The 21,867-nt window shown below is 37.2% G+C and overlaps 2 protein-coding genes across 2 annotated transcripts; one reads left to right on the top strand and one right to left on the bottom strand.

Moving 5' to 3' along the window:
• The first annotated feature begins 11,216 nt into the window (after window positions 1–11,216).
• On the top strand, window positions 11,217–18,293 carry LOC107634627 (uncharacterized). The gene is made up of 2 exons (XM_016338049.3): window positions 11,217–11,642; window positions 17,749–18,293. Exons 1-2 carry the CDS (start codon window positions 11,436–11,438, stop codon window positions 18,046–18,048), a joined length of 507 nt encoding a protein of 168 aa, XP_016193535.1. The 5' UTR covers window positions 11,217–11,435; the 3' UTR covers window positions 18,049–18,293.
• A 707-nt stretch (window positions 18,294–19,000) lies between these two features.
• LOC107630965 (WAT1-related protein At5g64700) lies at window positions 19,001–21,608 on the bottom strand. The gene is made up of 6 exons (XM_016334260.3): window positions 21,325–21,608; window positions 20,955–21,071; window positions 19,842–20,076; window positions 19,595–19,753; window positions 19,359–19,510; window positions 19,001–19,278 (listed from the first exon to the last, which is right to left on the bottom strand). The coding sequence occupies exons 1-6, from the start codon at window positions 21,576–21,578 to the stop codon at window positions 19,152–19,154; spliced, it is 1,044 nt and encodes a 347-aa protein (XP_016189746.1). The 5' UTR covers window positions 21,579–21,608; the 3' UTR covers window positions 19,001–19,151.
• Window positions 21,609–21,867: the final 259 nt, after the last annotated feature.

Raw genomic sequence — 21,867 nt, forward strand, 5'->3', positions numbered from 1 at the left:
CATTATGCCCCTAACGTGTTTATAAATACTTTCCCTCTCTTTCATTGTTTCGTTTCTGCGATTTTTCAAATTTCCTCTCCACCTGTTCGTGAAGCATTCGTGCGTTTGAAGGCTTTCATTTCCTCCAACCTTTTTTGGATAAAGGTTAGATTTTTCTTCTTTTCCTTTAACGACATGCTTTATGCTTTTATTTTTTAGATGGGTAGGTTGATCCATAGACCTCTGTTTGATTCCGTACTTCCCCCTTAGAGACCGTGTTTTTGATTTTCTTTTCTTTTTTCCTTTTGTAGGTTTTACCAACCCTTTTTTCAAAGAAAGAAAATGTCTTCTGTTGAAAGTCTTGCTCAGTGGGTTGATGTCACAGTCCTGGGAGAGGAACCTTGGGTCGACACTGATTTTCTTACTGATCTTCGCACTCACCACCGGCTCTGCACCTCTGATGAGGATGAGCCGAAGTATGAACTACTTGCCTCGGGTCCAGAAGACCGGGTCTGTTTTGGGAGGGCTTCGGAGGCAGCCCCTCATTTCTTTTTCATGTATGAGAGCATGCTTACCCGCCTGGGCGTTTTCCTTCCCTTTTCTGACTTTGAGATTGATGTTTTACGCCACTGCCGTGTTGCACCTACCCAGCTTCATCCCAATTCTTGGGGTTTTCTGAAAATTTATCAATTTGTCAGCCATGCTTTAGACTTTCCGACTTCCTTGAGGATTTTATTTTTTCTCTTCCATATAACTAAGCCCTTCAGTGGGCAAAATAATAAACAACAATGGGTGTCCTTCCGGGCTATACAAGGTCGGAGGGTCTTCACCCTTTTTGATGAATCTTTCCATGACTTCAAAAATTATTTTTTCAAAGTGCAAGCTGTAGAGGGTCACCACCTCTTTTTCTTGGATGAGAATTCTTCTCCTCGCTTTCCTCTATACTGGCTGGAGGCCTCCCCCTGTGAGAAATATGGTCTGGATGACCTGGACGAAGTGGAGGCAGCCATTGTGGGGTTCCTCCGAGAAGTGTGGGGGAGGGCCCCATATTTGGACACTAAAAAATTTCTCCAGGGGGCGCCATCCTTCGTCCAGTCGCAATTAGGTAGCTTTTACTTATCCACTTTGTTTCCGACTTGTGGTTACCGACTTGTAGTTACCGACTTGTTTTACTAATTGTTTCTCTTTTGCAGAGATGGCGAGGAAGAATTCAAATGAGTCTTACCAAAGGGTTCAGGAGGCCAAGGCAAGGTCTCGCGCCAGGACCGGTGGCGCCAGGGTAACTAGCTCCTCTCTTCCTCCTCCTTCCTCTTCTTCCCGTAGTTTGGGGACCCCTTCTGAACCTATTGTTATCTCCTCTTCTGCTCCTTCTCAGCCGTCCCCTCCCCCCCGATCCTCCCCTGAGCCTGAAAGGAAGAAGCGCAAGGCTTTAGAGCCTAGTTCTTCTTTCGAGGGTGAAGCCAAGGTGGATGCCCCTGAATTTATCCGGAAGTACATCTATCCTCATGTCCGTATAGGCTTGGATGATGTTTCTATCCGGAACCACCTCACTATTCTGGCTCAGGAGAGTATCAGGGCGGCGGCGGTGTGCACCAAATTTCTTGATATTTTCGAGAAGACTCCTCTTAGCTCTCTTGGTTCGTCCTCGAGGGCTAAAGAGTTGGAGGAGAGACTTCTTTTATATCAAGAACATGAGAAGAAGTTGAAGGAGGAGGTCGCCAAACTAGAGGAGGAGAGGAAGGGTCTCCAGGAGAAGGAGAGCAAGTTGCAGGCCCAGTGCAACATGGAGGTCGGTTTAAGGCTGAAGGCGCAGGAGAGCTATTCAAGCCTTTTTGAGGACCTTGTGGTTGTGAAAAAAGATCTGCTAAATGCTCGGATTGCCTATGCCGAGTTGGAGGACTCTATTGCCGAGGGATCTGAAGAGGCCTGGAGGATTTTTAAGGAGCAAGTCGGAGTCATTGCTCCTGGCTTGGATCTCTCTCCTTTAGATCCTGACAAGGTCGTCATTGATGGTGCCATAGTGTCTCCTCCTGCCCCCCAAGTTGTTTCTGAGTCAGACTTGAAGACTCGGGGGCAGAGGATTATTGAGTCCCCTCCTCGCTCAAAGGATGCTCCGAGCTCTTCAAAGGTTCCTCCGACTTCCTCTCCATCTCCTATGGATGCCTCTCTCCCTGGTCCTGACGCTGCTCCGGCTACTCTTCCTGGCTCTGGTGGTGATCCGTCTACTCTTCTTCCGAAAAAAATAACTTTATTGGCTATATGGGGCCCGGCCTGTGGGTCCCCCTTTTTTAAACTCTTTCTTTGTTTGTGTTGGTGGTGATTGAATAATTTCTTCTGGCCTTTTAAGGCCGTAAACAAAATATTTATAAGTACCCTTTTTTGGATAAGGGTTTTGAGTTTCGAAAAATACCCTTTTTTGGATAAGGGTCTTAGTTACCTTTTGCGTGTATGCTTTTCTGACTTCAGTTTTTGAAAAAACCCTTTTTGATCTTTTCAGTTTTGAAAACCTTTTTCCTAGCTGTCTGTCCTTTTGGGTTCCTTTTCTCTAAGGACTTCAGGACAATACTTACGGTTTAATAGGTTTTTCGATCTCTTTTTCTATTCCTTATACTCAACTTTGTGATTTATTGAGTTCCTATGACTTAGATTATTTTTGCGATGCATTTTCTTTTCTACTCGGTTTTTCATTTCGACTTATAAGTCGGAATGTCTCCGAGTTTCTCACGATCAACTTTTATAACCTCTTTACACCGACTTGTACCTCGTCGTTTTATCCTGACGACCATCTAGGTCGGTTCATGGTATTTTCACGTTTTGTCGAGCTTAAGTCGGCGCGTTTCGTAGAAGAAAAAATAAACGAGAAGGAATTTATAAGAGATATTGTAAAAAGATCTTTATTAATTTGGGGAAGGTACTTTACTGCTACTAAGGGTTTTTAATAATTTTCCCCCCTTAGCCTCTACTATGATGCCTCATTAAAAACCCTTCTTCAGAAAAAACCCTCTAATGTTTGGGAAAAAATCGTGAAGTTGGGAAAAGAGTACATCAGGGAGTAGAGTTCGCTTTTAACTGTAGTACCTTTTCATATTACAAGCATGCCACGACCTTGGTAACTCGGTGCCATTCAGGTCGGTCACTTTATAATAACCTTTTCCTAAGACCTCATTGACTTTGTATGGTCCCTTCCAATTAGCAGCGAGTTTTCCTTCCCCTGATTTGTTGACTCCAATGTCGTTTCTGATCAAGACCAAGTCATTTGGGGTGAAGGTTCTTCGAATGACTTTTTTGTTGTATCTTGTAGTCATCCTTTGCTTCAGCGCTGCTTCTCTTATCTGGGCTTCTTCTCGGACTTCGGGGAGCAAATCGAGCTCCTCTTTGTGCCCTTGTATGTTTCCGATCTCATCATGGAGAATCACCCTTGGACTTTGTTCGCTGATTTCTATTGGTATCATGGCTTCTACGCCATAGACTAATCGGAAGGGCGTTTCTCCAGTGGTGGATTGGGGCGTTGTCCTGTAAGCCCATAACACTTGTGGGAGCTCCTCAGCCCAGGCTCCTTTTGCATCTTGTAGCCTTTTCTTTAGCCCTACCAGTATGACTTTGTTGGCTGCCTCGGCTTGTCCATTTGCTTGCGGATGCTCCACCGAGGTGAACTGGTGTTTAATCTTCATACTGGCCACCAGGCTTCTGAAGGTAGAGTCGGTGAACTGGGTTCCATTATCTGTAGTGATGGAACATGGTATCCCATACCTTGTGATAATATTTCTGTAAAGGAACCTTCGACTTCTCTGGGCTGTGATGGATGCTAGTGGTTCTGCTTCTATCCATTTTGTGAAGTAGTCTATTTCCACAATCAAGTATTTGACTTGTCCCGGGACCTGGGGGAAAGGGCCTAACAGGTCCATCTCCCATTTTGCAAAGGGCCATGGGGAAGTTATACTGATTAGTTCTTCAGGGGGAGCCACGTGGAAATTTGCATGCATTTGGCATGATTGACATTTTTTCACAAATTCCCTGGCATCTCTCTGCAAGGTCAGCCAATAGAATCCAGCTCGGATTACTTTCCTAGCGAGTGACCTGGCTCCGAGATGATTTCCGCAGATCCCACTGTGGACCTCCTCTAATACCTCAGTGGTTCTCGAGGTCGGTACGCATTTTAACAATGGTGTTGATATCCCTCTTCTATAGAGAATATTTTTCACCAGAGTGTAGTGTTGTGCTTCCCTCCGGATTTTCTTAGTCTCTTTTTCCTCCTTGGGGAGGATGTCGAATTTCATGTATTCGACCAAGGGGTTCATCCATCCGAGGTTTAGTCCGGTTACCTCAAGGACCACTTGCTTTTCCTCCGTTTTTACCACAGAGGGTTCCTAGAGAGTTTCCTGGATCAGGCTTCTGTTGTTCCCTCCTGGCTTGGTACTTGCTAACTTGGATAGGGCGTCTGCTCTGCTATTTAGATTCTGAGTTATATGTTTGATCTCGGTTTCTGCAAAGCGCCCAAGATGCTCCAAAGTTTTTTTCCAAGTACCTCTTCATATTTGGGTCTTTTGCCTGATACTCTCCACTTATCTGGGAGGTCACCACTTGGGAGTCGCTATATACCATCACTTTTGTAGCACCGACTTCTTCTGCCAGCTTCAACCCGGCAATCAGGGTTTCATACTCTGCCTGATTATTTGAGGTTGGGAATTCAAATTTGAGGGAAACCTCTATTTGGGTTCCCCTTTCGTCCACTAATATTATGCCTGCACCGCTCCCTGTCTTATTTGAGGATCCATCTACATAGAGTTCCCATGTAATTGGCTTTTCCTCTTGATCTCCTGCGTATTCTGCTACGAAGTCGGTAAGGCATTGGGCTTTAATTGCCGTCCGAGTTTCATACCTCAAGTCGAACTCGGAGAGCTCTATTGCCCATTGAACCATTCTCCATGCAACATCCGTCTTTTGGAGGATTTGCTTCATGGGTTGGTTCGTGCGGACTCTTATTGTATGAGCTTGAAAGTAAGGCTGTAGCCTTCGTGAGGCTACCACTAAGGAGTAGGCAAACTTCTCTAGCTTGTGGTACCTTAGCTCGGGGCCTTGTAGAACTTTGCTGATGAAATACACTGAATGCTGACCGACCTCGTCTTCTCTTATCAGGGCTGACGCGACAGCCTTGTCTGCTACAGATAAGTATAGGACGAGGTCTTCTCCAACTACGGGTCGGGTCAGAATCGGAGGTTGACTCAAGAATCTTTTGAATTCTTGGAACGCCTCTTCGCATTCAGGTGTCCACTCGAACTGACATCCCTTTCTCAATAAGGAGAACAGTGGAAGAGATTTTAGTGCTGATCCTGCCAAGAATCTGGAGAGGGCTGCAAGTCGGCCGTTTAGCTGCTGGACCTCTCTTAAGCAAGTCGGGCTTTTCATTTCCAGGATAGCTCTACACTTATCGGGGTTTGCTTCGATCCCCCTTTGTGTCAGCATAAACCCTAGAAATTTTCCAGCTTCCACTGCGAAGGTACACTTTGCGGGATTTAGCCTTATCCCGTGTGACCTTATGGTGTCAAATACTTGCGAGGGGTCTGTTAAGAGGTCGGCCTCTTTCTTGGTTTTCACCAGCATGTCGTCTACATAGACTTCCATTAAGCTTTCCAAGGTGAGAAGCGAACACCTTATTCATCAGCCTCTGATATGTGGTCCCTGCATTTTTCAATCCAAATGGCATGACCACGTAACAGAAATTAGCTCTGGGCGTGATGAATGATGTTTTCTCCTGGTCGGGCTCATACATCGGGATTTGGTTATACCCCGAGTAGGCATCCATGAACGATAAGTATTGATATCCCGAGCTAGAGTCTACTAGGGTATCAATACTTGGTAGTGGATAAGGGTCCTTGGGACATGCCTTATTTAAGTCGGTGTAGTCGACACACATTTTCCATTTGCCATTTTGCTTTTTGACTAGCACTACATTGGCTAGCCATGTTGGATATTTAACTTCTCTGATGAAGCCAGCTTCTAAGAGTGCCTGTACTTGTTCTTCTACTACTAGGGCTCGTTCCGGGTCGAGCTTGCGTCTTCTTTGTTGTATAGGTCGGGACCCTGGGTATACCGAGAGCTTGTGGGACATGAGCTCGGGGTCTATCCCGGGCATGTCGGAGGCTTTCCAGGTAAAGAGGTCGGAATTGTCTCTTAGGAGCTTAATCAACCCTTGCTTTAGGGTTTCCCCTAGGTTGGCTCCTATGTTGGTGTTTTTTCCTTCCTCTTTGCCGACCTGTATTTCCTCAGTTTTTCCTTCCGGCTGTGGTCGCAGCTCTTCTCGGGCCCTTGCACCGCCGAGCTCTATGGTGTGGACTTCTTTGCCTTTTCCCCTCAGGTTCAGGCTTTCATTGTAGCACTTTCTTGCCAACTTCTGATCTCCCCTCACCGTTGCTATTCCTGCTGGGGTCGGGAATTTCATGCAAAGGTGCGGAGTTGACACCACCGCTCTGAGTCGATTAAGGGTAGCTCTGTCGATCAAAGCATTATATGCTGACCCTACGTCGATGACTATGAAGTCTATACTCAGAGTTTTAGATTTTTCCCCTTTTCCAAAGGTAGTGTGTAGGGGTAGAAATCCTAGTGGTCTTATTGGTGTGTCGCCTAGTATGTACAAGGTGTCGGGGTAGGCTCTTAATTCTTTCTCATCCAACCCTAGTTTGTCAAAAGCGGGCTTGAAAAGGATGTCCGCTGAGCTCCCTTGATCTACTAGGGTTCTGTGGAGATGGGCATTGGCTAGGATCATAGTAATTACCACTGGGTCATCATGCCCGGGGATTATTCCTTGCCCATCTTCTCTTGTGAATGAAATGGTGGGGAGGTCGGATGACTCTTCTCCGACCTGGTAGACTCGCTTGAGATGTCTTTTGCGGGAGGACTTGGTGAGTCCCCCTCCCCGAATCCTCCTGAGATCATATGGATATGTCTCTCTGGAGTCTGCGGTGGTGGGTCTCTTCTATCCATATCGTCTCGTTTTCTCTTCCCATGACCGTCTGACCTTTCTATGAGATATCTGTCGAGCCGGCCTTCTCTAGCCAGCTTTTCTATCACATTTTTAAGGTCGTAACAGTCATTTGTCGAGTGACCATATATTTTATGGTACTCATAGTAGTCGCCGCGACTCCCCCTTTTTTTATTTTTAATGGGCCTGGGAGGTGGCAGCCTTTCAGTATTGCAAATCTCTCTGTATACATCCGCTATGGAAACCTTTAGAGGAGTATAACAGTGATATTTCCTTGGTCTATCGAGACCGAGTTCTTCCTTCTTCTTGGACTCCCTCTCCCTCTCTTTTGTTGAGGGCAGATGCCCAGGTCGCCAACTCGAATCTCTCAGCCTAGCATTCTCCTCCATGTTGATGTACTTTTCAGCTCTTTCCTGTACATCACTTAAGAAGGTGGGGTGCCTTTTTGATATGGACTGTGAGAAGGGACCTTCTCTAAGCCCATTGACCAACCCCATAACGACTGCCTCGGTGGGCAGGTCTTGGATTTCTAAACATGCTTTGTTGAACTTTTCCATATAGGCTCGTAAGGATTCTCCGACCTCTTGCTTTATCCCCAGGAGGCTTGGCGCATGTTTTACTTTGTCCTTCTGGATAGAGAACCTCATCAAGAACTTCCTTGAGAGGTCTTCAAAACTGGTGACTGACCTCGGGGGGAGGCTGTCAAACCACTTCATCGCTGCTTTCGACAGGGTAGTCGGGAAAGCTTTGCATCGCGTAGCGTCGGAGGCATCAGCCAGATACATCCGACTTTTGAAATTGCTTAGGTGATGCTTCGGATCTGTGGTTCTGTCATAGAGGTCCATATCGGGGCTTTTGAAGTTCCTCGGAACTTTTGCCCTCATTATGTCCTCGCTGAAGGGGTCCTCCCCTCCTAGGGGCGACTCCTCTCGATCATCACGGGGGTTCCGACCTTTGAGGGAGGATTCTAACTTCAAGAGTTTTCTTTCTAACTCTTTTCGCCGTTCCATCTCCTCTTTTAGGTTCTTTTCGGTCTCCCTTTGTCGCTCCCGTTCTTGTTCCAATTGTTCCAGGCGGCTTTGGTGGACATGGACTAATCCCATAAGTTCAGTTGCGTGGGACTGTCCGTCCTTCTCCGATTCGCGCCCTTCTGAGGAATTCACCTTCGGATTTTTGACTCCAGAGGTACCCTCTCTGTGCTGATCGTTGATTCTCTGGTGGAGGGTTTGGTCCACGTCATTATTTCCGGTGTCCAGATTCTCTTGTTCGGAATCCGACTCCACATGACCATCTTCAGGGGATCTGTCCGCCATCACTGGTTGATCTCTCGGGTCCCCGGCAACGGCGCCAATGTTATGATGGGTAATCGGAGATTGTTGGGTTGGACTCGCTGGGTTGGCCCAATCGTCTGAGGAAGGAAGCCTTCGAGCGGGCCTGCGCCTTGGGGGCCTCCGTCCGACTTGTGAGTATGAACGAATGGGGGTGGTACCTGCAAAGACACTCCGATGCCTAAGTCAGCAAGGGTGTGAGCAGGTCTAGAGAGTATTGGGACTTAGAGATACCTGAGAGGTGTCAGTGTATTTATAGTGGTGAACCAATAACCACCGTTGAAGTAGTGCCACTTTTTTAGGGTGTTAACCGTCCCTTTATCTCAGGGAGGTTAAGATATGGCTCTTGGAAGTGGTTAGAGAGATTCTAGGGGCAGTTACTCATTCGAACGAATATTTATTTGCCAGCTAATTCTCGTCCCCGACTTCTTTAGGGTAAGTCGTGGTAAGAACCGACTTTGCAGGAGGAAGGTCGATGCTAGGTGAGGCTCAACCCTTCGGATTGGGCCTTTTATTTGTACCTGGGTCTTATCGTTGGGACAGGGTATGAACAATAATATTTTTATTATAAAAATTATTAAAATTTATTTATCTTGTGTCCTAAAAATACATGTTAAGATTACAAATTGAAAACATTATTTTTGTTAAAAATACAATAAACTTACGTTTTTAATGTATTTATTTTGTAGTTTTTAAATGAAAAAATTTAAAACCTTCTACTAATTCTAAGCTTGTCATGTGTCTTTAGGATATATATTAGTTACACCCAAATTATTATTATGTTATATATATTTTGTCCCCACTGTTAAAATTTTTTGGATCTATCACTATTTATATAACTATTATTAATAATTTTCAAAGATGTTGCCAAGAAATAAAATCTAACAATAATTTGAAACAAAAATTGAATATTACAGTGCTAGAAAAATGGAAAACGAATAAAGTAGTAAAATTGGAAAAGACAATAAGAACATACACTTGTACTCTATCTCTTTCACCTTATCAGCGTGACTTAAAAATTCTTCGGAATTTTAGTGTATTAGTAATGAGTTTTAGAATGGAAGTCCTCCCGATTAATCTTCATAACCTCTATTTATAAATCAGTTTCTTTACTCATATTAGTATTGTTTGGAGATCATACAGTTTCCCGGAAATAGATCCTCTCAATTTTTTTAAACAATTGAGGGAGTAAAGTGTGATCTTTAACCATTAATTTTATAAGTAGGACCAAAAATAAATATGAGAAAAAATAATAAAGAGTTAAAGATCACACTTTACACTCTCAATTTTTTTTTAACAATTTAAAGAATCCATTTCCTAGTTTACCCACATCTTGAGAAGCAGTTATTTCCTTGGATACTTAACTCTTCAATCCATATTCTGAGAAGCAGCTATTTTCTTAGATGCCAAACTCTGCAACCCACATCTTGATAGTTTTTAATTCCCCACTTATTTGATATTGCTTTGAGTTAAAGTTTAGGAGCTAAACACGTTTTAGTTATGACTATTGTCCCTTTTCTAGGTTCAATCTCCTTGTTTTTAGATTATAATCTTTGTGAAATTTGGCTAAATTTTCTTTCTTCATTTTCCTCTCTTAAAAATATCAGTTTTACGTTTTTCGACTTTTTTCTTTTTTGACTTACATTCATTTACCCGAGTTTAGACATGCTCTTTGCCTCTATAAGGAGATGCTTCCTTCAACTTATATGAGGGAATCATGAGACTTTACTTCATTTTCCGACTCCTCTTAAGAGATCTTCTTCGACCTCTTAGTTTTTATTCTAAGACTTCACTTTTTATCTTTACTTCTCAGTATTTTAGCAGTATTAATCTTGTACTCCTATTTTGACTTTAGGCGAAAATATTTTGTCAAACAACATCAATACTATATACACACAAAAGATCATTATGTATTTATATATAAAATATATATGTTGTTTAACTTACTTTCAGTATGTATCTTATATTTTACAGATAATTGATTTAGTGTACAATTGGCATAGTTACATATAGTTTAAACCTATATGGATGCCTTTTAACTTAAAGTGATTGCGTTGGTTCCTTAATTAACTCAACGATGAAAGGTTGAAGCTGCTGTAGAAGGTTAATAAAGCCACAAGTCTATAGTGTACAACAATTTCGTGTGCTGTGCCTTGACGCATCGATCGTATATCTGTTTCTTTTCATTGCAACAGAACAACAACAGTATTCATATGTGGCCAAGGTTGCCATTAAATTGTCAACAACGTTCCCATGGGCCGGTCCCCCATACTTTGTGTTCAATCATTTTCGTCCCTTACCACGTTATATTTATTTATTTATTGCTTCAAATGAAGGCGGTTGAAGATGCTGTGACCCAAATAATTACAGTAACATGAGCACGATTAGTATATAAACAAATAGTACATACAGATAGATGAAGGATTATAGTTTAGTGGGTTTAATTTTTTATGGATGTTAGTTGATGCAACTGTATCATAATGTACATGACACCAACTAGCAACCACCATGTTATATTTTTGTAATGAAAATACCTAATATCTACTCCTCCAAGGGTCCACTACTATTGAGAATATTCATGGGTGTTAACGTAGTAAAATTAATTATTTTAAATTCAATACTTAAAAGTTATTTAAATACATAAATTTAATTGAATAATGTTATAAAATTCGTGATAAATTAATGTTTGATATATACTGTGAGAAAAAAAAATCTCTTAAGCTCAACTAATAATAGTGTAATGAATAAATAACATGTTAGGTATACACCAATTTTAGTTGTTATTATAAAATATATATTAAAATATAAATAAATATTAAAAATAAATTAAATCATATATATATTTATACATAAATATAACGGTCGCAGAATTTAGTATACAAATAACATTTATAAGTATATATAGTTAACGAAAGGGGGAGTTTGATTTGACTGGGTCAAATTAAAGGGGGTTATACATGCATGCCCTACAAAAAACATAAGCAGCCCAAGAGAGAGCACAGAGGATGAAATGCCTACACTTTCCCTAATTTTTGAGCACCATTGTTGTTCCATCACATTCATTGGTACCTCTCTAAATTAATTGGTTGCCTCTACTCTTACGTTGTTCTTGTGTGACGACACAAAAACATAAATAAAAAGGAGATAGAATGGGAGGTTGTGCCACTAAGCCCAAAGTATCAAAGGAAGAAGCAGAGGCAAAGGCAAAGAAAGCACCTGAGCCTGAACCTGAACCTGAACCTGAATCTCAACCAGAGGCCATGGAGAAGAAGATTGTGATGGTAGTTGATGATGACTATGATGATCATGATGACCAATCCAACAAGCGACGTTCTCTCAGCTTGTTGTTCAAGCAGGTACCTGCTTAATCAACCATTTTTTATCCATCTTCTCATTCTTATATCTCTAGTACCACTACTTTATTTATTCTATCAGATCCATTCAGTTTTTGTTACAATTAATTACTGGATTTGATTAATCCTTCTTATTCCTAATTGGCATTCTCCAGAGATTCTAGCATCTTTAGATTCTCTCTACTTTATCGTACACTGATTTTCTGTCAGCTTTGCCCAACCAAACCCTCTATGTACTCTTCATTTGTTTGTCGTATATCGTATCCCATTATCATGCTTCGTTAAACAACACATACATGTGTTCCAAAATTGGAAATTTTTGTCCAAATTCATATGCTATGGAAAATGTTGACCCTTAGCTAGTTTATTACATACAAACAATCAATCATTATTTTTTTCTATTTTCCACGTAGCATTTTTGAAAATCAACTATATTGAATATACATAAAAAAATTAACTATTTAATTAATCATCAATATAAAATATATATTAAAATATAAAAAATATATTAAAAATAAATTAAATAATATATATTTATATATAAATATAAAATAACTAATGTAATATATAATTCTTAGTCCGTATGTAATATTTTTGAAAATTATATGTATAACAATAAAAATTTAATTTGATGGTAATATTACTTTTCAGACTTTGCATTTTGTTCTACAAATCTGACTCCAAATATCAGTTAAAGACGTTTAAAATGTCTTTTTTTAAGATATTTTTTAGTAATTAAAATTTAACACATATAATTAATTAAACCGTGTTATTTTTTATCAAAATTAAGTCAGACAAATTAATTTAATCAAAAAATAGTAAATTAAATTTTAAATTTATCTAAATTAATATTATTTTTTATAGAAATAATTACAATACCTTTATTATAAAAAATGACTAAAATATTCTTATTATATATATAATTTAAAAATTCTAAATCTTAATCTTATGACACAGAAAAATAAAGAGTTAGAATTTAAAATTCTCAAAATTAATATATATAATAAAAATATTTTAGTTATTTTTTATAATAAAAATATTGTAGTTAATTTTTATAAAAAATAATATTAATTTATATCAGTTCAAAATCTGACTCATAATTTTTTTAATTAAATTAATTTTTCTAATATAATTTTAATAAAAATAATATAATTTAATTAATTATATATATTAAATTTTAATTATTAAAAAATATCTTTTAAAAAAACATTTAAAACATTTTTATCTAAATACTTCCATAATATTATTGGCTACTGTCGGCATCCAAAGTTTAGCTCAGATATTAAAAACGGAATTTTTGTGTGTGTGGACCCTTTTTTTTTCTTTTAGATGCCACCGAGGCATAATGTGCTACATATGTTCAATAGTTTTGGCCTTTGGGAAGCTTGTCTTTGTCTGTCGCATTCGTTGCATTGGACACTAAAGACGTGACAAACAAATTAGGATACGGTTGAAGAGCGAAATTTAGGAAAGAGTGAAAGAATTAAAAAAAGTCCCCAAAAAAATTATTATGCATAATACACATTTTTTATAATTAAATAAAAATCTTCACTTTTTATTTAATACTATCCTTCAAAAAAATTCCCAACCAATTAAACGTGCCACCCTTTGATTTTGAAGGCTTTGGACCTATTGATTTCAATTCCTTTACAGCTATATATCATGGATCATAATTCTCTTGCTTTCATTATAATAATTATTAATTAGTATGTACGTTGGATTAGTAACATCCACAATTATGGCAAACAACATGTCAAGACATTGCTTTCATGCCTTCTAGTACACATTATGGTGGTCTTATAGCTCTTGTGGCTAGAAGTACTAATACTAAGGTTTTACTGTTTGAATAATTTTTCATATTTAGATTAAAAACGAATAAAAATTACCAGAGGAAATGGAGGTAGACAGTGAAAGTGATGGAATTTTAATTAGAATAAAAAATAATGTAAATATTTATTTAGTGTGTTCCATCTTCCATGCATAAAGCATGACTATCGACTAGTAATTTCATAAGCCATTTCCTATCTTCGACACGTGCTCTTTTCCTATCGATCGCCCATTTCCTTGTGGTTTGAAATTCTCAAAAACTGCAGCAACACTACCACATTCTAGAAGCTGCTTTTAGTTCCCACTTCTTTGATCTAACAACGCCATTTTTTTCCAGAGTCTTGTTCAAAATTTTATGGAACCTCTGAGAAGAATAGAGGTCGTGGCCGTGGTTTCCTATCTCATCTTCCAATGCTTTAGTTTTACACTCACTCTCTCTTTTCTTCCTCACTTTGGAGCCTGAGTTCATGGAGGTCCTTGGCCAACCTCTAATTCTCAGCTTGGAGATCTTGGATTGTGTTGGCTTGGTGGAGAATCTCAGCGTTTCTAAAAACAATGTCGTTTTTGAGGAGGGGGATATTGGAACTGAATTTGGATGTTTCGATTTCTGCAAATGAAGAACGAGGGTTTCACGAAGAGCTTCGAAGAGGAATAACGAGACCTCCATTAGGAAAACTCAATACAATGCCGGTTTTTGACAGAAAATACAACACTAATTAACTCAGAAAATAATTAACTCAAATAATAATAAACTTAAAAAATTGACAACAATAAACAATAAGTCAATAAAATGTTTAATGGCCTAAATAATGAATCAGATAATTAATAACAATAAACTAATTAACTCAGAAAATAATTATAAAAAAAAGCGTAATTCATGCATATTAAACAGCTGACATAGAAACTTTAGGGTAATCAAGATCAAACATTGACGCTAACTTGGCAACGTAAACTCTAGTAATACTTATATGAAAATGAGATTGGAGAAGATTGGTTTTCAAACCATCAAATTACAAGCTAATCAACCTTAGAATGCAACACAATAAATTTATCCTACCATAACAAATTTAGAGATGATATCAGAATCTCAAAATGAAAAATAAAGGAGGTTCTGGATATCTTCTAAGACGATGACAAAACCAGAAGCTACATTTCAATCTTTCTTACTAACAGTAACAAAACAACATAATCAAATTCAAGCTGCAAAAAATATGCATATAAACCATTTCTACTATACTTGAATAAGGTATCAAACAACTAAATGACTCTACTGTACTTTATTTTCAGTTCCATTTATGTCAACAGCAAAATTGTTATAGATTTAACAACTAAGATTCTTTCAATACCTTACTCCAATTTAAGGAGTAGGTGCTTCAGTACAGGACGGCACATTCTCGGATATTAGTGTAATGGAAGTAGGGCTGCACACAGATCAGATCGGATATGATATCCGCATTTTTTCAAGTTGGATCTGATCCGATCCGCAAGTATGCGGATCGGATTGGATCGGATATCGGGTATATCCGTATAATTCAAAAAATTTGTGTCTAAGGCCCTTTTTGGCTCTAAAAAATTTATTTTTTCATCTGTTTAAGTCTATTTACACATAAAATATTGTCAATAAAAGTTCTCTTAAATAACAAAAGAAAAATAATAACACAAGATCTAAGTTTAATTATTTTAAATTAAAGTACAATATAAAAAATTAAAAACAAGATATCATAAAATTCATAAAATAACACACTAAAATTCATATCACATTAGGGTTTACTTTCTTAATTATACTATTTATATGAGATGTGCGGATATGCGGATTGGATCTGTGGATATCACTGCCAAATCCGCGATCCGATCCTACCATAGTGCAAATCGGATCCGATCCGATCCGATGGCTCTGCGGATCGGATAATATCCGATCCATAAAATTCGGATCGGATGCGGATAATTACCGCGAATATGCGGATATTATCCGATCCATGTGCAGCCCTAAATGGAAGGAGTATATATGCGTGCTTTCTTGAGAATTTCAGCAACAATCCAATGTTTACGCTTGCTCAAAGGCCTAGAAGGATCCAATCAAATTTGAAAGAACAGCAGTAAAAGATATCGCTTACTAAGTTTTCTTGAGAAATCTATAGGGTATATTAACATTTAACCATCTTGAAAAATCTATAGGATATATAAACTATGTCTAAAATTAAAATACTAAAATCTCAAGACAATACTAATAACTAAGTTCAATATTTTAAGAAATAAACAAGAAATCCATATTAGATGGGTAAGTTAAAAATTGTTACTAACTCGATCACCAATGTTACATTGATTGTGCTCGTCGTGTGCCATAAATTTCGAAGTTTGTTTGATGTAACGGTTGTACACTTTATAGTGGAATAGCCTATCCACTGCTACCGCCACTGACTTCTGTATCTTATTAGAAACCACCATTTTTACGACTTGCTTCATCATTCTAACCCAACCTACACAATCTCTAAGCCAGATTCTAATGTACAGCAACTACAACACAATAAAAAACAGAAAATATAAATAATGAATGTCAAAATTATATTTAAGGAACAATAACCAAAGATAAAAATTCTGGTGAATCAGGACATATTTTCTTTACAATTGCCACCCCCAATTTCCATAGCATATTAGTTTTATTTATACCTAAAGTTCAAAAATTCAATATATCAGCAACATTTTTAATGCAAAATTCAAGTGATAAACCCTTAACAATACAAAAACAATCACTTTCATTTTTCACGATATTAGAAAAATAAACACAAAATCATCAAAACAAAATTGAAAATCAGAATTATAAACAAAATTTCAAACAAAGAATAATCAAAACAGAATTAAAAAATTTCTAAATCAAAACAAAATTAAAAAAATCCTAAATCTAAACTAATACATAAACTAAATCTTAAGAAAAATAATAGGAAGAAGGAGGAGAACAACATACCTAGAGGGAGGAAGGAGGTAATTCCGACAAAGTGGCGACAGTACAAACAGCGAAGTGGTGGCAGCAATGACTAACCGGCAAGGTTGCATTATTAGAATTTTTTTTAAATAAATTAAAAAATAAGAAGAAGGAGGAGGACAACATACCTGAAAGGAGGCAGCTCCAGCCACACAAGGAGCAGCGGTGCAGCAGTGGTGGCGGCAAAAATGGTAACAGTGGTGGGAGTGACAAAAACGGCGGCGATAGAGCAACCAACGTGACGCAAAGAGTCCATGCAGTCTTTGAACGTTGTTGGTGGAGGGGCTGCCGGAGGTGGTTTGTAGGAGAGAGAGAGAGAGAGAGAGAGAGAGAGAGAGAGAGAGAGAGAGAGAGAGAGAGAGAGAGAGAGAGAGAGAGAGAGAGAGAGAGAGATGGGAGAAGGTTAGAGATAGTAGATCGAAAATGAGGGGGAAAGAGTTCGCAGTTTGAATTTAGAGCAAGCTAAGACAGTAAGTAAATCCGATGATAATGCTTTGCGACGACCAAAACGCAATGTTATACCCTTTTCGGATTACCGATCCACCGGTATATATGACGTAATGATCACGCCATTTTTTCTTTTTTTTCCTCCAATTATTATCGATGAATTTAGCGTCAGAAAATTAAATCTGATAGTAATTTTTTTATCCGACGAATTTATTATCAAATCCGCCGGTAAATCCGCTGCTAACGTCTCACACTAAATCAGGTAGTAATTTCGACAGTATTTAGCATTTTTTTTAGTGTACGTGCTAACTCAGCATTTTCCATTAGTGAGTCACGCCAAAAAATGAATGGGGGACTGTTATATCTGATGGAGAAAAATGTTGAAAATTGATTTGTGTATTAATTTTTTTGGGACTAAAATATCCATTTTTAAAATCTTTGGAGACTGATTTGAATAATTACTCTTATTATTATTGTTTTTTGGTTGACAAATGTCACTGAATTATGTTAAGAGTGTAGGTACAAATTAGTGAGTGTGAGAGTGGGAGAGATGTTTTTAATTGAAGCTCTTTCCCAGCAACTTTCTGTAAATGGGCTGGGCCAGTGATTCTCTTTTACGGCCCATCTTGATTAAGAAATAAAAAACGTAGTTACCCAATACAGGAAGGGAAAAAAATCACAAAAATCAAGAAAACAATGGAGAATTCTTGTAACACGATGAATTGATGATTGATGTCCATCCACTATTCAAGAGTTGAACATGTTGAAAAAATACCAAAGTTTTATTTCATTTTGTATGGATGTGTTTTATTTATGCAACCTTGAATTATTGTTTCTTGGTGGGTGCCGTGTTAGAATGAAGATGCAAAGGTTTCCACAGAAAATGAGAAACATGCAGTGGAGGAGACAGCGAAAGAAGAAACCAAAGAAGCAGCGAAAATCAATGAAGAGGAGACAGCAAAAGAAGATGCGATACCTTTAAAGAAAACAGAAGAAAGTAATGAAAGCAGTGAAGCAGTGAAAGTAGGAGAAGAACAATTTGAAGAAGAAGTTGGTGTTGCTGTGGCTGAAGAGAAGGTAATTGAGATTGATGCGACCGTAACAGATTATCATCATCATCACGCAACAGATGTTGCTACCACTCACATTCATTAGAACAGTAAGTCATCACGTATGTTTCAATTATTATTATTATTTTTTTAATTAAGTGTGTTGTGTACTCTGCGTTGTTGATTTATATTTGTGGACTGACCGTGTCAGATCAAACAAAAATCACAATGTAAATTGTAACCGGGAAGTCCATTATTCATGTCAATGCAAAACTATCTGCAAATTTAAATACTAATATGCAAACAGTGTAAGCAAATTGATTTTTACATTAAAGATTGGTGCAAATTAAATACAGGTTATTCTTCTTTTTATAAATACTTTATACAAACATGTAATGATAGATGAGATTCCTTATTGTACCACGTGTCAGCTGAATACCCTATTCATGTTCACGTTATATCGTTTTTTATGATTTGAATTATTTGCCATGTAATTGTATTTATTAAATAATATTTAAATGTATCTGTTACCGTTTTAGTGTATTATAACAAGGTATTAACAATTGTAACTAACATGTTTGTTGAAAGGAAAAATACAGGTAAACAATGAAAATACTAAATAATGTGAACAATAAATATATCGGATATTCAATTCACTAGGTGTGCGGATGGTTATTCTAATATTAAGATTTAGGTGAATAATGTAGAAGTATAATGTATTTTTATTTTATTGGATCAATTTTAGAATACATTATTCACAAAAGTCATTGTCTACCTAACAAAATCCTTATTGAAAAGTAGTTGAGTTAGCAAGATTTAAAGCCTAATTTTTAAGCCTTTTCCACTCATACTTTTTAGCCAAATTAAACACTAATATATTAATCATTATAGAATTTCTCTAGTTAAAAATATATATAAAAGGCAGAAGCTGAACCAAATAAGCAGCATTTGCATCTATGGTTCAGCATGATCGATGATGTATAATAGACTAATAGCTACTAGCTAGTTGACTATGCCAGAAATTTTGGCACTTTTTTTTTTTTTAATTTCAAGCTACATTTTGCCTTCCTGAAATACTATACAATCGATCCCGGTATATTGACAAATAGTCTAATAATATATATATAATTAAATAAAATAAAAACCTAGTATATAGTTATATATATTTATGATGATCTCAATTAAGAAATGGGCCGGAGTAGCTGTAGCTTATTGCGGCGGTGGGGGGTGGTGCTCCGATCCAACCTCCAAGTCTGTGACTTTGGGCATTTCCTCTCTTGTCTTACCCCACAGAACGCTATACAATCCTATAACCAATAGTAACCCACCTAAAATGCTGCTCAATCAAACATCAAAAAGTTATATATATGAAATGAAAAGATGCTTTATTTTAGATAATGTATATTAATTAATCACCTTCCCAAAGTTACGATCTGGTGCAGCAGAATTGCGGAGGAGACGACGGTGATTATGAAAGCGAGTGGCGTTGACATGGCCAGAAACACTGGCCCTTTCTTCTCTATCACCCATGTTTGTATGTAATACGTCACACCCGTCACCATTATTCCCTGTATAATAATACGTACATGCATGCATGAATATTCATATATAATAAATACATATACATATACGGCGCTGCGATGAGTACTTACACAGTATAGTACGGCAATGAGTGAGACATTCCAACTCAGCTTCCATTGCTCAATGCTTCTCTCTACGCCATATGCAATGCAGAAAGACTGAATTGAGCTACACAAACACTGAAGAGTCGTAAGACGCAGCTTTGAAGGGTATCCTTTCACCACAAAACCCTGTATGTATTTTATACATATTATTAATTAATTCTATGTATATATAGAAATAAAAGTACATAAGGAAGAGTAGGTATTAATTAGTTACCTGTAGCACAAGCCAAATCCCAAAAAGGAAGTTAGAGAGGAGCATGAGGAAGCAACCCTTTACCCAAGAAGAAGAAGAAGGAGGAGAAGAAGAAGATGGTTGTATTTGATGGTGCCCTAAAAGCTGAAAATGAGGACCTTTGTAGAAAGCAAGTGTTGCGGCTCCACACAAGCATGCCACCACACCTACCATTTTAGCCACACCCGCCGCTGTCTTTACTTTCAGAATTTCAATCCTGAAATCCATCCATCATCAGAATCAACACAGCCCTAAAAGATAAGTCTACATTTATTTCCATTTTTGTCTTCAATTCAAATCTTAATTATTAAATTTCAATGCTAAACAATGATTTCAACTGTGGTTTAACATACAAAGCCTAATTAAGCTCAGACTAGTCCCTTTAATTCCATTTTTGTCTTGAATTCAAATCTTAATTAGCTAGCTTTATTGAGAAACGAAGAAGCACAACGCATTTCTTCCAAAAGCGAAAAGAGAAATATCCTCAATCAATAAACATGGGCGGCTTTAAGAAAATTTTTTTTTAGACCTAACCTTAATCAAATGCAAAATCGAAATCGAACTCTGATTTCTCTTCTTTTAGTGCCACCTTATTAGCCCCCCCCCATCTCATTTATTACGAAAAGGGTAACATTAAGTAACCAATAATTTTTGTTAACAACATGAACAATCACTAATCAAATTAAAACACACTACACTTTTAAATTATTTACCTAAATCTTAATATTAGAATAACCATTCGCACACCTAGTAAAATGAACATCCGATATATTCATTGTTCACATTGTTTAATATTTTCATTGTCTACCTATACTTTTCTTTACCAAAAATGTTAAACCAACATAAAAATTTATTACTTTTAATTATTAAGTAACATTAATATTTAAAAATATAAGATAAATATATTGGTAGATTACTAAATTAAAAGAACTAAATTAAAAAATTAAATTAATAATTAAATAATAATAAAAAAATTATTTCTAATAGTTTTTTAATATTTTTTTTTATATAATTATTGCAAGTGTCATGTAAATATGTAACTGTCGATAAACAAAATCCAAGTTAAGCCGAAGAATAGAAAATGAAAATGCAAACCTGAGTAAGAGTGCCAAGAAGAAGGTAATGGCTGGAAGGCAGTTAGTGGTAGCAGAAGCCAAAGTGGGTGAAGTGTATATAAGTGCAATACCATATACGTCCAAGCTCCCCGTGATCCTGATGCATTATTCTTAACTATTTATTTAAGTGCTTTAATTTCAATGCATGAATATAACAATATTAAAAATATTAAAATTTATTATTTTTTATAATTATTTTTGGACATCAATCTAGTTTTTTTAGATTAATAATTTAATAATATCTTTTATTTCACATTTTTAAACATTATTAACTAATTAATAATAAAAAATAATAAATTGGATGGGCTTCTAGTATTCCTCTAATAATATAGTATATAGTGTATACCCACCCGAAGAGAGAAAGGAAGAAGATGTTGCAGAGGGTGAGAAATGAGAGAGGTGGTGCAGTTTTGCGTTCGAAGAAGAAAGCAAAAGGAGCGAGGAAAACAGTGGCCAGGGCCTGCCTATAAAAGACGAAGATGAAGGTGTTGATGCCATGGTCGAATGCTGCCTTGGAGAGAAGGAACATGACTGCGTATATGGCTTGTATCAGGATCACTGCCATGTACGCCTTCTTATTATTATTGCTTTCTTTCATCATCATTATTATGAGTTTCTTTACACTTAAGTTTGAGTTTGATGAGGCTTTTATATATGGACACTACATATGGTTATGGATCATATTATATAACTATCATTTGCTGCTTTACCTGTTTGGGGACCACCCCTACTTTTGTTTACGTGTTTCCTGTTACACTGTCTTAGCTTTACATTAACACAACAAATTAAACATGCACATATATCTTTTTAGAATCAAAATTTTAAACAATTTTATACCTACATAAATATTATGTGAGTAAAAATAATTATATTTTATATTTATTATATAAATA

Source organism: Arachis ipaensis, chromosome B3 (assembly GCF_059453495.1).
Source record: "Arachis ipaensis isolate K30076 ecotype BB chromosome B3, ASM5945349v1, whole genome shotgun sequence".
Taxonomy (NCBI): Eukaryota; Viridiplantae; Streptophyta; class Magnoliopsida; order Fabales; family Fabaceae; genus Arachis; species Arachis ipaensis.

Excerpts from the sequence above, each read along its gene's own strand:
- LOC107630965 (XM_016334260.3), bottom strand. The coding sequence starts at position 21,578 with ATGATGATGAAAGAAAGCAATAATAATAAGAAGGCGTACATGGCAGTG. Across the intron at positions 20,077-20,954 it reads TTCTTGGCACTCTTACTCAG|GATTGAAATTCTGAAAGTAA; the intron begins GTTTGCATTTTC and ends GATGGATTTCAG. Across the intron at positions 19,279-19,358 it reads CAGATCGTAACTTTGGGAAG|CATTTTAGGTGGGTTACTAT; the intron begins GTGATTAATTAA and ends TTGATTGAGCAG.
- LOC107634627 (XM_016338049.3), top strand. The coding sequence starts at position 11,436 with ATGGGAGGTTGTGCCACTAAGCCCAAAGTATCAAAGGAAGAAGCAGAG. Across the intron at positions 11,643-17,748 it reads TCAGCTTGTTGTTCAAGCAG|AATGAAGATGCAAAGGTTTC; the intron begins GTACCTGCTTAA and ends GTGCCGTGTTAG.